The 12,818-nt window shown below is 48.9% G+C and overlaps 5 protein-coding genes across 5 annotated transcripts; 1 reads left to right on the top strand and 4 right to left on the bottom strand.

The window, feature by feature from the left end:
- Positions 1-282: 282 nt before the first annotated feature.
- Positions 283-1,191, bottom strand: N7483_010117 (uncharacterized protein; the record flags this gene model as incomplete). The annotated part of the gene is made up of 1 exon (XM_057093544.1): positions 283-1,191. The coding sequence occupies one exon, from the start codon at positions 1,189-1,191 to the stop codon at positions 283-285; it is 909 nt and encodes a 302-aa protein (XP_056939515.1).
- Positions 1,192-1,648: 457 nt separating this feature from the next.
- On the top strand, positions 1,649-4,147 carry N7483_010116 (uncharacterized protein; the record flags this gene model as incomplete). Its single annotated transcript, XM_057093543.1, has 8 exons — positions 1,649-1,676; positions 1,728-1,745; positions 1,809-1,939; positions 1,994-2,092; positions 2,160-2,313; positions 2,361-2,629; positions 2,691-3,248; positions 3,296-4,147. The coding sequence occupies 8 exons, from the start codon at positions 1,649-1,651 to the stop codon at positions 4,145-4,147; spliced, it is 2,109 nt and encodes a 702-aa protein (XP_056939514.1).
- A 1,087-nt stretch (positions 4,148-5,234) lies between these two features.
- Positions 5,235-8,145, bottom strand: N7483_010115 (urease Ure; the record flags this gene model as incomplete). The annotated part of the gene is made up of 5 exons (XM_057093542.1): positions 5,235-5,315; positions 5,380-7,296; positions 7,380-7,757; positions 7,983-8,069; positions 8,125-8,145. 5 exons carry the CDS (start codon positions 8,143-8,145, stop codon positions 5,235-5,237), a joined length of 2,484 nt encoding a protein of 827 aa, XP_056939513.1.
- A 667-nt stretch (positions 8,146-8,812) lies between these two features.
- Positions 8,813-10,206, bottom strand: N7483_010114 (uncharacterized protein; the record flags this gene model as incomplete). Its single annotated transcript, XM_057093541.1, has 3 exons — positions 8,813-9,220; positions 9,297-9,665; positions 10,144-10,206. 3 exons carry the CDS (start codon positions 10,204-10,206, stop codon positions 8,813-8,815), a joined length of 840 nt encoding a protein of 279 aa, XP_056939512.1.
- Positions 10,207-11,648: 1,442 nt separating this feature from the next.
- Positions 11,649-12,786, bottom strand: N7483_010113 (cytochrome b5 reductase family protein; the record flags this gene model as incomplete). Its single annotated transcript, XM_057093540.1, has 4 exons — positions 11,649-12,217; positions 12,273-12,350; positions 12,410-12,677; positions 12,742-12,786. 4 exons carry the CDS (start codon positions 12,784-12,786, stop codon positions 11,649-11,651), a joined length of 960 nt encoding a protein of 319 aa, XP_056939511.1.
- Between the last annotated feature and the right edge of the window lie 32 nt (positions 12,787-12,818).

Raw genomic sequence — 12,818 nt, 5'->3', positions numbered from 1 at the left:
ATGTGTACTTCGAGTACAACGCTTGATCTGGTGCCCGAGGTAGAATTCAGGACAGATATAAATGGAAACGGCATGGAGATTTCAACACTGAGAATTGGAGCCAGTCCGCATCAGAGGGCTGAATGGTTCGTAAATGGTCGGAAGTATAAGAAATGTAACTGGAAGAAACGCCTGAGTATGCAACCACGATCATATCGTTCGTAGAAGGAGATGTTTTTGAGAACTTAGAAAGAAGCGTAACAAGTCTTTGCATAAGCAGAGATAAAACACTAAGTAGGTCGCTCAGCGTGCCGTGCCGGAAGTGTTGTTGGTTTGAGAGATGACCGGGCTTGAGGCGAACAAGTTAGAGGTCGTGTAGAGGAATGCTTCTGCAGAAAGTGTGGTTGCAAGGGGACCCTCGTCAAAGCCTGTTTGTTCGTGTCGTAGGGCAGATGTCGGTACTGCTGGGATGAAACCCAAGGGTGCATTGGATCGAATCGCATTGACCATGTCGCCGTATCCTCCGCGTTCCCCGGCTTCCTTTAGCCATTGTTCATAGTCTTCATCAAGGGGTACATCAGCCCCTTGGTCGCGTGCAGCCATGGCAGCCAGGAGGCGATGGTTCAATGCCACCCCGCAGCTTTCCATCTCTTCGTCACTGTAGTCCTCGTCGTATTGATTGGGTGGGTAATCAGACATGACACTTGAACTGCGAGTATCACTCGCTCGCACGGTGCCGTCACTACCCGTCTCCATGGATTGATCTTGCTCTTCTTCTGGCCCGCAGAAGTCATCGTGCACCGTTACCGAGGGGAGAGGGGTAGGTGCTGCTAATTGGATCGAATCGCCAGTAGTGTCCCGCACTATAATGTCTTCTTCAAGTTCGTGTCGCGTCCGCGCTGATTTGGTACCTTCCCAGCAGCACAAATCTAGGATTTCCTCTCGGGTCAATCCTAACGCATCAAAGGTCCGGAAGAGCCTCTTGTGCCAGTGGAATCGGCCCAGTCGCATGCGATGGGGAGCAGATGAATAGTCTAATCCCGGATACTGGGCTTCAATGCAATCAAGAGGGCCATAAAATCTGTTGGTCTCTAGTCGCACTTCGGGCACCAAATTTCGGGTGACATGGGCTGCAAATGATCCCGGATCATTCTGGCGCGGCTGAGGGAACGTGCTGTTATACACGAGTTGGGCGATAGAAGGTTTCCGCATGATGAGAGATGGAGCGATGATGAGGTCAAACAGATGATATTCGGAGGAACGTGGGATTGAGAGAAAATGAAGAGTAGAGGAGAATAGAATTGCTTGAAAGCGCTGGGGAAGGCGCTTCAGCCGCCGAGAGAGCAGGAGGGAGAGAGAGATGTGAGACTCCCGCAGTGGGGAATGTAGAAGCACTAAAGTAAACAATGCACGAAGGGTTTCTTTGATGAAAATGAATGATCTTGACCTGTTGGAGAGAAGTAAAGAAAGTAAAGTGGACAGAATTAAAGAGAAGATGAAGAGAAGAAGAAGAAAAAAAGAAGAAGAGTAGAGAGGAAGTAAAAGATGGGGTGTCACGGTGATGTGTTGTAATATGAGTTGTCGCTGCACGAACAACTGGTTCCCTCTCCACATTCTTCCACTTCCACTACAATCCACCTGGGCACAACTCTGTGACTTCATCCCCCCAATGTCGACCTTTGATGGCATTGTTTCAGGTAATTCCCCTTTAAGTCATGAAACTTCTACTCATCACTAATTGATTATAGAATTTCCGGAAATTCAAAGTGAGACTCTATTGTTCATCTCACCCAAACTTGTCAAAGTGATGTTCTAATATCCATTTATAGTCGATTACTTCCGGAAGAGCGATGACCGAGCACCCCTGGCCTGTTTCTTAAGCCATGTCCACAGTGATCATTTGCAAGGTCTCGAGTCATTTCGGTCGCCTTTCATCTACTGCTCCCCTGCAACTCGAGAAGTAGGTGTTTTTCTAATTTCCTCTTTGAGCCAAGACTTACTGATCTTGATGAAGCTTTTGATGAAAATTGAAAAATATCCCCATCGCATGAACTTTCAGAAAGGAATTCTCGAGTCACGACAATTATCTTACAAGCATCTTGCCAAAATTCTGGTTAGTCAATATTTGATCTATACATGGATTATAACAAAGGGGAAAAAGTAACTAAATCTTCCGTCAGCGCCCAATTCCGTTGAACACACCCACCGATATTGAATTGACCCCGAAAAAACATGTCAGAATCACTCTCTTCGATGCCAACCACTGCACGGGAGCAGTCATGTTCCTTATTGAAGGAGATGGGAAATCCATTCTCTATACAGGAGATATCCGAGGTCAGTTAAATCTTCAATTTGGATCTATCACAATTAACATTCGACAGCTGAGAAATGGTGGATCAATGCGCTAGCCCGTCACCCAATCCTCATCCCCTACACTCTGGGTCGGAGGCGACTGGACAAGATCTACCTCGATACAACCTTTGCCGGCTCATCCGATCCTCTTCGAGAGTTCCCTACAAAGGCTCAAGGTGTGGCAGAATTACTTGAAAAAGTTGAGAAATATCCACCTGATACAACTTTTTACTTTCGATCATGGACCTTTGGTTACGAAGAAGTGTGGCTCGCCCTCTCAGCTGCGCTCAATTCAAAAGTATGTTATACTTCAATATCACCAAGCTGGGCACGCGCTAATGACGATATGATCTACATAGGTGCATCTGGACCAATACCAGATGGGTCTTTATCGATCACTAGGAAATAGTTCTTCCGATAGAGGTACAAACGATTTCCCTGCCCTCTGTGGCTTTCAATTGGGGAATCACTATGTGACAGGCTGTTTGAGTGCGGATGAGTCAAGCAGAATCCATAGTTGTGAACCAGGTGTCTCATGCAAGGCTGCTCGGAGCCCAGACACCGTCTACATCACCCCCATTGTCAATCGCACCCTTGATGGTACGGAGATTCCCGAGGTCGGTGCTGGTGGAGGTGCAGGAGACCTGTACCAAGTACATGAGCTGGAGCTCCCGGATGAATCGGCTCTCGCAAATCTGGAGAAATTGTGCGCCAAACATATCCCCGACCCGGAGGCTTTGGCTCAAACCCGAACTGCACTAGCTGAAGCTTTCAAATCGAGAAAGAAGACACTTTCCCTCCGTCAATACGGTGTTCAGGATGAACAGATTCCTCTGCAGAACCTAGTTACCAAGATCAGCCAGGGGCATTCTGAGGCTAAAGAAGAAACAGTCAAGTCCGGCTTGCCGAATAGCATCGTGAGTTTCCTATCCGACCATAAAGTCCATCCTGCTAAGTCTATCAGCGCTTCCCATACTCCCGTCACTCCTCCTACTCCGAATTGTGCGAGCTTGTCGCAACGCTCAGACCCAAGGATATCCACCCCTGCACAGTGGACCCGTCCTCGTGGTCTGAAGCGATCTCTATCCAAAGTCTATTCGGCCATCTCTGTTCTGGGGATAAGTTCCTTCACGACTCCGTCATGCGCGAGAAGCTTGACTCCCAATATGAAGATGACCGTCATCTGAGGAAACGTCCGCGATATGATGACGACCTATCAACGCAAACCAGTGAAGCCAGCAGCGTCTCTGGGGAATCTGTTCCCAACCCGAATACAACGTCACAACCCGAGCCCCTACCTCCAAGTACAATTCCGGATCAAGTCCGGAAGAACCGCAAGGAGATTCGAAAAGCCCACCGCTATCTCCAAGAAAATGCCGACCCAGAACTACAGATTGGCTCCCTTCCTTCTTCCTTCCCGACTGAAGAATCAAAAGATAGTCTCACTTCTCAGGACAACCTCAAACCAAGTTTCGGTGGCGATGGCACCTGTTCCCCACGACCAGAACCCGCCGTCACTTCCTCTCTCCTCGAAAGTCAAAAGACCGATGCTATGACCCTCCCAATCTCAGAGTCATTCCTTGTTTCTACCCCGGTAGACGCAGATGCCGCTCTCCACTCGGACTTTTCCCCGGAAAGAACACGATCTTCGGACAGAAATCTGCGATATGGTGATGGGCGACGCAGAGTAATGGCACGTCTGCGCGGGCGTATTGCCGCATACCTTGCTACCTCGGATAGTCCTTACTCGGCATACCAGGACCGCACGCTCATGTCGACTGGTGCTAAGCATTCGGAGAAAGACAAGGACCTGTGAGGCTGGGTCTGAGTATCGATAGTCCACATTGAACCTTGGAAGGCATCCAAGCCTGACTGTATTACATTTTCATCTCTTCTTCTTTTTACTTTTATGATCTATGTTTGATATCCCAAGACGGCGGCTTGTGTTTTCCGGTGGTGACAATTTGTTTTTTTATTTTCGGGTTCTATGATTTCTATCAATACAATGACCACAATCATTCAAGTTCATTCTCAAGTTGTCGATTCAGTAGATGCGCATCAGTCTCTCTAATACAGGATACCCTCAGCCCGACGACCTACTACCCAAGTGCTGAGAAATTTCCATGCTTCTTTCCACGAAGATCTGACAGCACATTATGATCCACTACACAATCCTGCCACTGGCAGTGGGCTAATCCACCTGGACTCGGATTTTTATGATCGGGAAAATTCCGGTGGGTCCAGTTCAAGTTTGCCGAACTTGAAGACGCACGCGAGCAGTGAGTCCGAAAATCGGCGATCTATCTCCTGGCTCCATATTGAACTGTGGAGCAGTGAAAATGTTGACCGAGTTTTCAAAGGATCTAGGAGGGGCTTTTTATGTCAAGATTCTGTGTGTCAAGTTCTCTCAAGTTTGAGGGATCGAATGGTGGTAGTTAGAACCTGGAGAGCAAGAGTTGCTTCCCCTCTTAGAAAACATGAACAAGAATCAATATTTTTTCCATCTGAATATCTTCAACATCCTTTTTACTATGCGATGAATAAGAGTACTGGTAATAGATAATAAGTAGAAAAGAGAATAGATTGATAGATCAAGTCATCACTTTCGTTTGTAGGTAGGCTAGGCTACCTACATGCAAAACAAACACTCTTCGCTATGATAACATAACAGGACATAAATTAAACAGGGTGACACAAACACAAACTCCCGGAATAGATAATAGCAAACGCTCGAAGGAGGTATATAACCGAGACAATGCTAGATAACAAGGCAAGGTAAGAAAGGACAAGGGAAGAGAAGGGGAAGAGATGAGAAGGAGAGATAATCTCGGGGGAAACGTCAATCGGACCGAAACTGGATAAAATGTAACACAATGTTACACTTTCATCCGATGAGTCCAGATCTAGAAGATATAGTACGCTTGTGTCAAGGGTAACTCTGTTGCCGGCTCGGCGTCACACAGTAGCTCGTCTGCTTCGACAGTCTATTCTGAGGTTAGTACTCTGACTTGATTTGACTTGACGTAAGATGGGATCTGGAATACTCACATAACTCTCCGGATCAACCTTCATCTTGGGCATCGTGTCATTAAATTTCATGTCTTTCTTTCCGACGCTTCGGCAATTCTTAACAGCCTCGATACGCTTCTTCAGACCGTATGTCTGAACGATACCCTCATCGATAGATGCCTGCGAAACAAACATGATCGATGTACTTGGGACGCGGACACCGAACATGGGACGCATCACCATAGGCTCGATGGTCGGGATCGAGGCATTGGCGTCTCCCATCTCTGCCACGGCAATCATACCGCTCTTCAGGATCTGCACGGGCTTGGTACCGAAGTTGCTGGGGTTCCAGAGAACAAGATCGGCGATCTTGCCCACCTCCACACTACCGATCAAGTGTGCCATACCCTGTGCCAAGGCAGGGTTGATGGTGTACTTGCTGATATAACGCTTCACGCGGAAGTTGTCGTTGTTTGTGCCTGCATCTTCAGGAAGGGGTCCGCGCTGCATCTTGTTCTTGTGTGCGGTGTGCCAGGTGCGCAGGATGACCTCACCACAGCGGCCCATGGCCTGGGAGTCGGAGGACATCATACTGATAGCACCCAGATCGTGGAGGACGTCTTCGGCGGCAATGGTTTCCGCACGGATACGGCTCTCCGCGAAGGCGACATCCTCGGGGATGTTCTTTGACAAGTGATGGCAGACCATCAACATGTCCAGATGCTCATCCAAAGTGTTAAGAGTGAAAGGACGGGTGGGGTTTGTGCTACTGGGCAAGACATTGGGGTGCTCGACGACGGAGATAATGTCTGGCGCGTGACCACCACCGGCTCCTTCAGTGTGGTATGTGTGGATGGTTCGGCCCTTGAAGGCCTCGACAGTCTGCTCAACGAATCCAGACTCGTTCAATGTGTCGGTGTGAATCATGCACTGCACATCATACTCGTCACAGAGGGTCAGGCAGTTGTCAATAGCGGCAGGGGTAGAGCCCCAATCCTCGTGTAGCTTCAGACCAGCTGCACCAGCCTTGATCTGCTCCTCAATACTGATTCTTCCACAGTCGTTACCCTTTCCAGTAATACCAATGTTGATTGGCAGGCTGTCGCACGCCTGCATCATCTGACGAAGGTGGTTCGGGCCTGGAGTGCAGGTTGTGGCGTTCGATCCAGTACTGGGACCAGTACCACCACCCAAGAAAGTGGTAATACCCGAAGCCAGAGCCTCATCCACCTGTTGGGGGCAGATCAGGTGAATGTGTGTGTCGAATCCACCAGCAGTAACAATCTTGTTCTCACCGGCAATCACATCGGTGGAAGCACCAACAACCAGATCAGGGTGCACACCATCCATGACATCCGGGTTACCAGCCTTGCCAATTCCAGCAATCAAACCATCCTTGATACCAATATCGGCCTTGAAAATACCAGTCCAGTCGATGATCAACGCATTTGTAATAACAGTATCAACACACTCCGAAGCAGAGCGGCCCGATGCTTGACCCATACCATCACGAACAGTCTTACCACCACCAAAGGTGCACTCATCACCATGGCTAGTCATATCCTTCTCAACCTGCACCCACAAGTTGGTCAAGCCAAGACGAACCAGGTCACCAGTTGTAGGACCAAACATGCGAGAGTATGCCTCCCGCTCCATCGAGAATCCAGTAATCAAAGCACTATCGGCCATGGGCTCGGGCACATGTGCAAAACCAGCAACCTGCAATTTCGACACAATCTCCTCGGCACGGCTCATATCCACTGGACCATTCGCCAAAAAGTTACCTCCGCGAATGACCTTGTTTCCGGCGATTTCGACCAAAGTAACCGTCTTAGTATCACCGGGCTCAAAACGGATCGAGGTACCAGCCGCGATATCCAGTCGGAATCCGTACGATTGAATGCGATCAAAGTGCAATTGAGGGTTTGTTTCGATGAAATGGTAGTGAGAACCGACCTATGTGGGACGAAAGGTTCGAAATTAGTCTCATTTTCTCCTTCGTTGTGTCTTCGATTCAACGTATCCGCATTAATACATACTTGAATAGGTCGATCTCCCTTGCTCATAACCTTGAGCTTAATTCGTTTACGTCCATCATTCAACTTCACACGTGCGTTCTTCACAGGAATAACTGCACCGGGCATCTTCTCCGGCAAGAAATCCTCTGGGTCTGGGTCCGGGAAGGCCGCGGCGGCCGGGACAGGCAGGAAACTGCCATATAGGGCACGTTCGAGATCACCCTCATCACTGGAGATGGGGTGGTGCACAGTAACCAGGTATGTGCCGGAGGGGAAGGTACCCTCAACCTGGAGTTCGACGAGAGTTGCAACAACGGAGGGGAGGACATGTCGACGGCCGAGCATGGTCTTTCCGATGGACATCAAATCGGCAACGGAGTAGTGACCATCACGAATAAGCTATAGACAACAACCAGAACATAATTAGTGACATAGTTCCGGGATTGTACTATCATTCGAAATATAGACAAGGGTAGGAGGGGTTGAGAAAAAAAAAGTGGGGTCAATTTACTTCGTGCAGAACGGATGAGATCAGGGCCTGCAGATTAGAAAAATTAGCGTCCGGGGACTCCCACCACATATGGATGGATTTTTTAATCCATGGGGAAGTATAATGATACATACCACTGCCTCTGCATGGTTAAGTCGCACACCTCGGGCAAGACGTCTTTGGGCCAAAAACCCGAGGTTCGCGATGGTGAGCTTGTCCAGCTTTGAAGGGATGTCAGTCTGGGATCAAAAGGATGCTTGGCAACGTGATACATACCTCCTTCGGAACAAGCTGCATGGCGCAGGTGGAACCCGAACCTCTGGCTTGGCGTATAGAAGATGTAGGAAAAAGAAGGAGATCAAAATTTTGAGTTCCTATATATCACTAGATCAACTTCACCCCAGGAGGTTGGGAGGGAGAATGTGGGGGGAAAAGGGAAAGCGGTAGTATTTCAAGTTGGCCGATGCATATCATTAATCTCCGATAACGTTGATAAGAAAGAGCCGTGTTGGCCGATTGGGTCTATTATTCGGGCGTTAGTCACGACTTTTTGCTAATGGTTTTTATAAACGTGGAGCCCCCGAAGAGTTCTCGTCTCGGGATGAGAATTAGAATTAGAAATAGAAATAAGATTAAACAATTAGAATTCCCTGGTCTTTGGTAGGTTGCCGAACTATAGAGGAACAAGCTAAGAAGAAAAAAATTATTACATTTTTAACCCTATGACTTTTTTTTTAACACCCAATATTATCACACTACCACACACTGGCAGATATCCAAGTAATAAAATGGAATAAAGATTATCGGGTTGAGAGGGAAAAAAAAATATTTCAGACTACATAAAAGAGACAGAGCAATGACAGAAACCCCCCACAACGATGAAAAAATAAAAAATAAAAAAGACAGAGAAAATAAAATGGACAATAAAGATAGGTCCAGCAACAAAAGAGTAAGTCTTCAATTCTTAAACTTCACTCTTGCGCTTCTTGTTCTTTCCCTTCTTCTCGGAGACAGGTGTCTCCTTAACTGGCTCCGGAGCCTTTCGGCCTCGGACGGACTTCTTCACGGGGGAGCTCTGCTTGGCAGCCGAGTCTGGAACAACCTTGGAATCGGAACGGCGACGCTTAGCACGGGGAGTCTTCTCCTTAGGGGGAGGAGAAGGAGAGGAGGACTCCTCAGCAGACTCTTCCTCAGCCTCAGCCTCCTCTTCAGCCTCGGACTCGTCGGACTTCTCCTCGGCCTCAGCGAAATCTTGCTGGAGTTGGGTAGCGGCGGCATCCTCATCATCGCCAGTGACCTTGCGGCCGGACTTGTACGCCTCAACATCACGCTTGTACTTCTCGTAGTTATCGGCGTACAGAAGCTTCCAAACCTGGGGTATATGTTAGTATATTGCACTCTTTTATTTGTCTTTCTGATATATGGGCTGGGGAGTGCTTGTTACTGACCTCCTTCTGGCCGGCAGGCATCTCAGTCCAGCGGCGGGTGCCCTCGTCAGAAACGTCCTTGGGCTTGGCGCCACCAGGCAGCTCTCCGGCAATGATGGCACGGTTGTTTGCCATGTACAAAAAGTAAGGAGTCAAAGGACGCTTGGGCGCATTGGGGTCAACAGGAGCGCGCTTGCGCTTCTTAGGGGCACCAGCCTCAGACTTGGCGGGGCTAGCGGCGCGTTCAAAGTGAGCAACTGAGAGACCAGCGGGGAGAGCTGGGATGTCAATAGTAGCAGGGCCACCGTTGATGACGCTGTTAACATGCTCGACGTAGGCCTTGCTCAGGTCGGCAATGTAGGACTGAAGGGACATCAGTCGCATAAGGACCTGGCAGGATTGTTAGTTATGGATCACATTTGTATCATATAACGCCAGGAAGACGGGTTCAGTTGATGCATGGAATGTGTGGTGGGTTTTAGTATTGGGCAACACGCAACATGGAGAATTTGGGGATGATCCATCGAAGTGAGGCTGAGCGTCAACACGACCAGGACATGATGTCATGACCAGTTGAGCTCAGATACACCTGAAGAAGTGAAACCATCCGAAGATATTGAAAATTCATCATGAGGGTATCGCTAAGCAGCCCTTGTATTTAGGGCGCAGCGATAGCCCGTGATGGGGGGAGCAAGCAGCTGTTGTTGGTATGCGACGCGTGGGGGAAGCGCGCTCAGTGGGCGCACTGGCCCAAACAAAAAGAGAAAAAAATTGGCCAGGAAAAAAATAACAAAGGAATCCAGCGCGAAAAAAAAACTGAAACGCGAGAGAAAAAAGACATCAGAGACAGATTTATTTGAAAACTTACCGCGTCCTTCGAGTTTCGCAACTCATCGATGTTAACTTCAACAGTTTGATCTTGGGGAGCCATTGTGATGATATTGAGGGTGATGCCGAGAGGAAAGGATGCCGGAAAGGAAAGAAATTTTGTTGGGGGAAAGAGGGGGGAAGCCGAAGGAATAGGGGAGAGAGCCCGAGAGGGGGGAAGGACGAACACTAAATAGGTTTGCGCCCAAACAGTGAGAAGTGAATACGACTTTTCTCCCCCAAGAGGCCCCGGCATGTTCGGTCCCAGGTCACCAGCCCTTCGCTGCTTTAGGCTTAGAGGGCCCCGGCTTTCTTCACGCTTATTAGGCTGGTGTTGCCTTACCCATGCGGTAACCCGGGACAGAATCGAAACCCCCCATTAAGGAACATTATTGCATAATTAGTGACTATTTGAGTATTAGACTAGTGGATGTATCAAAAATAATTATTGACCTGTCTATCTCTCATATTTTCCAATGTTCATATTATCAGTGCAGTTCAAGTTGATTCAAATACTCGCACGTACTATCACTGGCAGTGATCAACTTCAAATGGAAGTTATTTCACCCGGGCGCTGCCCAGGTGATGCCCGCGCCTTCCAAGGTTTTGGTCAAGGTGCCAGGTCGGTCCCGGCACTGGGGCCACAAAAATATATATCTGAGCACCCCTCCATCAGCAAAATTTCCACATGGTAAATTTTTCAACGATCACGCGCATTTTTATTCTTTTAGTCCAAAAATTATATACCCAGATATATGTACCTGTTAATAGAGATGTTTTCGTGGATATTTAAATGAAATGTTCCAAACTTATTGAAAGGTAAATAACACGTTCCCTCGAGCTGATACATCCACTGGGGGCATGGACCATGCCCAGGTGGTCTCGGATGTTCGTAGTCAACTGGACCGCGGGGAACTTGAACTTGGCCAGTTGACGTGTCCGGGTATCTCCGGGGCAAACAATACCCACTTGGGCACCTGCCAGGTGAGGGGTCCCGGGCCACAACTCGGAGCTCAAGTTAGCACTGCCCACATGGATGTGCAGGTCCACGGTGGCACACTGGCATAAACCTTGGAATTAGTACTCACTGGCAGGTGTCCTCGCACCTGCCCAGGTGGGTGCCAGTAGGTATGAATGCCTAATACCAGGTCCGAGTCATCATGATGCTCCCGGGTGCCTCAACTGCCAGTGCTACATATATGTACTAGGAGAACTACCTCATATTCCAGCCTTGGAGCTCAATATGGATTAGAGGTATCAACATTGCAGTTACCACTAGTAGGCATTTGAAAAATGTACTTGACACTCGACTTGGGATTTGTTTTCAAAGTTCAAGATTTAAAAGAAAAATTGAAAACATACCACATGTTCTCAACCTCAACTCTAGCATACAAATGTGCGGCATTGCCGAACGCGAAGAACACGCTCAAAACCAGAAATACATGGATCAAATGTACACAGCTACCGTATGTGATTCTGTGCCGGTTCTAATATTCTACACGTCGTTTAAAACTTGAAGACCTGCTCCTGGCTGTAGCCCAGCTCCTTCAAGGTACCAGAGAGCTCACCCTGGTCCTGAGGGCTGACCTTGGTACCAGAGATAGCCTTGTAAAGGCCAGGAGGACCACAAACGAAGACCTTGATGTTCTCCTCCTTAGGTTCGGGCAGAACAGTCTTCAGCAGCTCCTTGGAGATGAAACCCTTGCCGCCGGCCCATTCCTTGGGGGGCTCGTCAAGGACGTAGAAAGCGCGGAAGCGCTGGGGGTAAGTGTTCTCCAACTCATCGAGCTCCTTCTTCAGCAGGATGTCCTCCTGCTTGACGTTACCGAAGACCAGGGTAACCTTGGTGCGGTCATCGGGGTTCTTGAAGATCTGGCGGGCGAGCTGGTACATCGGGGTGATACCGGTACCACCGGCGATCAGGCAAACGTGGTTGTGCTTGTTGGGCTCCCAGGCGTACTTGACGATAGGACCCTTGAAGGCCAGCTTCTCGCCCTCCTTCAGGGAGGTGATGTGGGAGGACATGGGACCGTTGGGGTAAGCCTTGACGACGAGCTCAAGGTAGCCGGGCTGCTCTATTAGAAAGTGTTAGCCGCGATTAAGCATTGGCATAAAAGAGAAATAACTTACCCTCATCGCTGACAGGAGTGTAGGGACGGAGAGTAAACTTCTCCTTGCCCTCGGGCTTGAAGCGGGTCAGAAGAGCAGCTATAACAGGATGTCAGTAAACAATGACCCTATGAAGTAGAGAACAACGAAGCACGAACAGGCAACTGGAAGACCACCAACGGCCTCCTTGTCATCAAACTCAAAGCGAATACGCTTGGTGTTGTGGCTCAGGGTCTCAACGTCGGAAACCTTCAGGTCAACCCAGTCCTGACCATTGAAGACCTTGGCGCGCTCCTTAGGCTCAGCAACAGCAGAGGTGCTGTAGCGGTAGACACCAGCACCTAGACCAGCGAGACCGACGGTAAGGTAGATGGGGGTGAGGTTGGACTTCTTGGGAGCGGCCTCAGCGGAGTACTTGCGGAGGCTCTGCAACGAAGGACATGTTAGTTTCTTTTTTCGGCGAATTTAAGCTTGGAATGGCTTTACAAACCTGCTTGAGAGGCTGCGCACAGCGGAAAGCCTGGCGAGAGAACATCTTGGGAAGTAATTGACGTGGGAAACGGTCAA

Source organism: Penicillium malachiteum, assembly GCF_028827825.1.
Source record: "Penicillium malachiteum strain IBT 17515 chromosome Unknown utg000005l:1.0-9002435.0:326005.0-9005861.0, whole genome shotgun sequence".
Taxonomy (NCBI): Eukaryota; Fungi; Ascomycota; class Eurotiomycetes; order Eurotiales; family Aspergillaceae; genus Penicillium; species Penicillium malachiteum.
The sequence above is the reverse complement of the archived record's forward strand: the minus strand, read 5'-3'. Positions and strand labels throughout refer to the sequence as shown.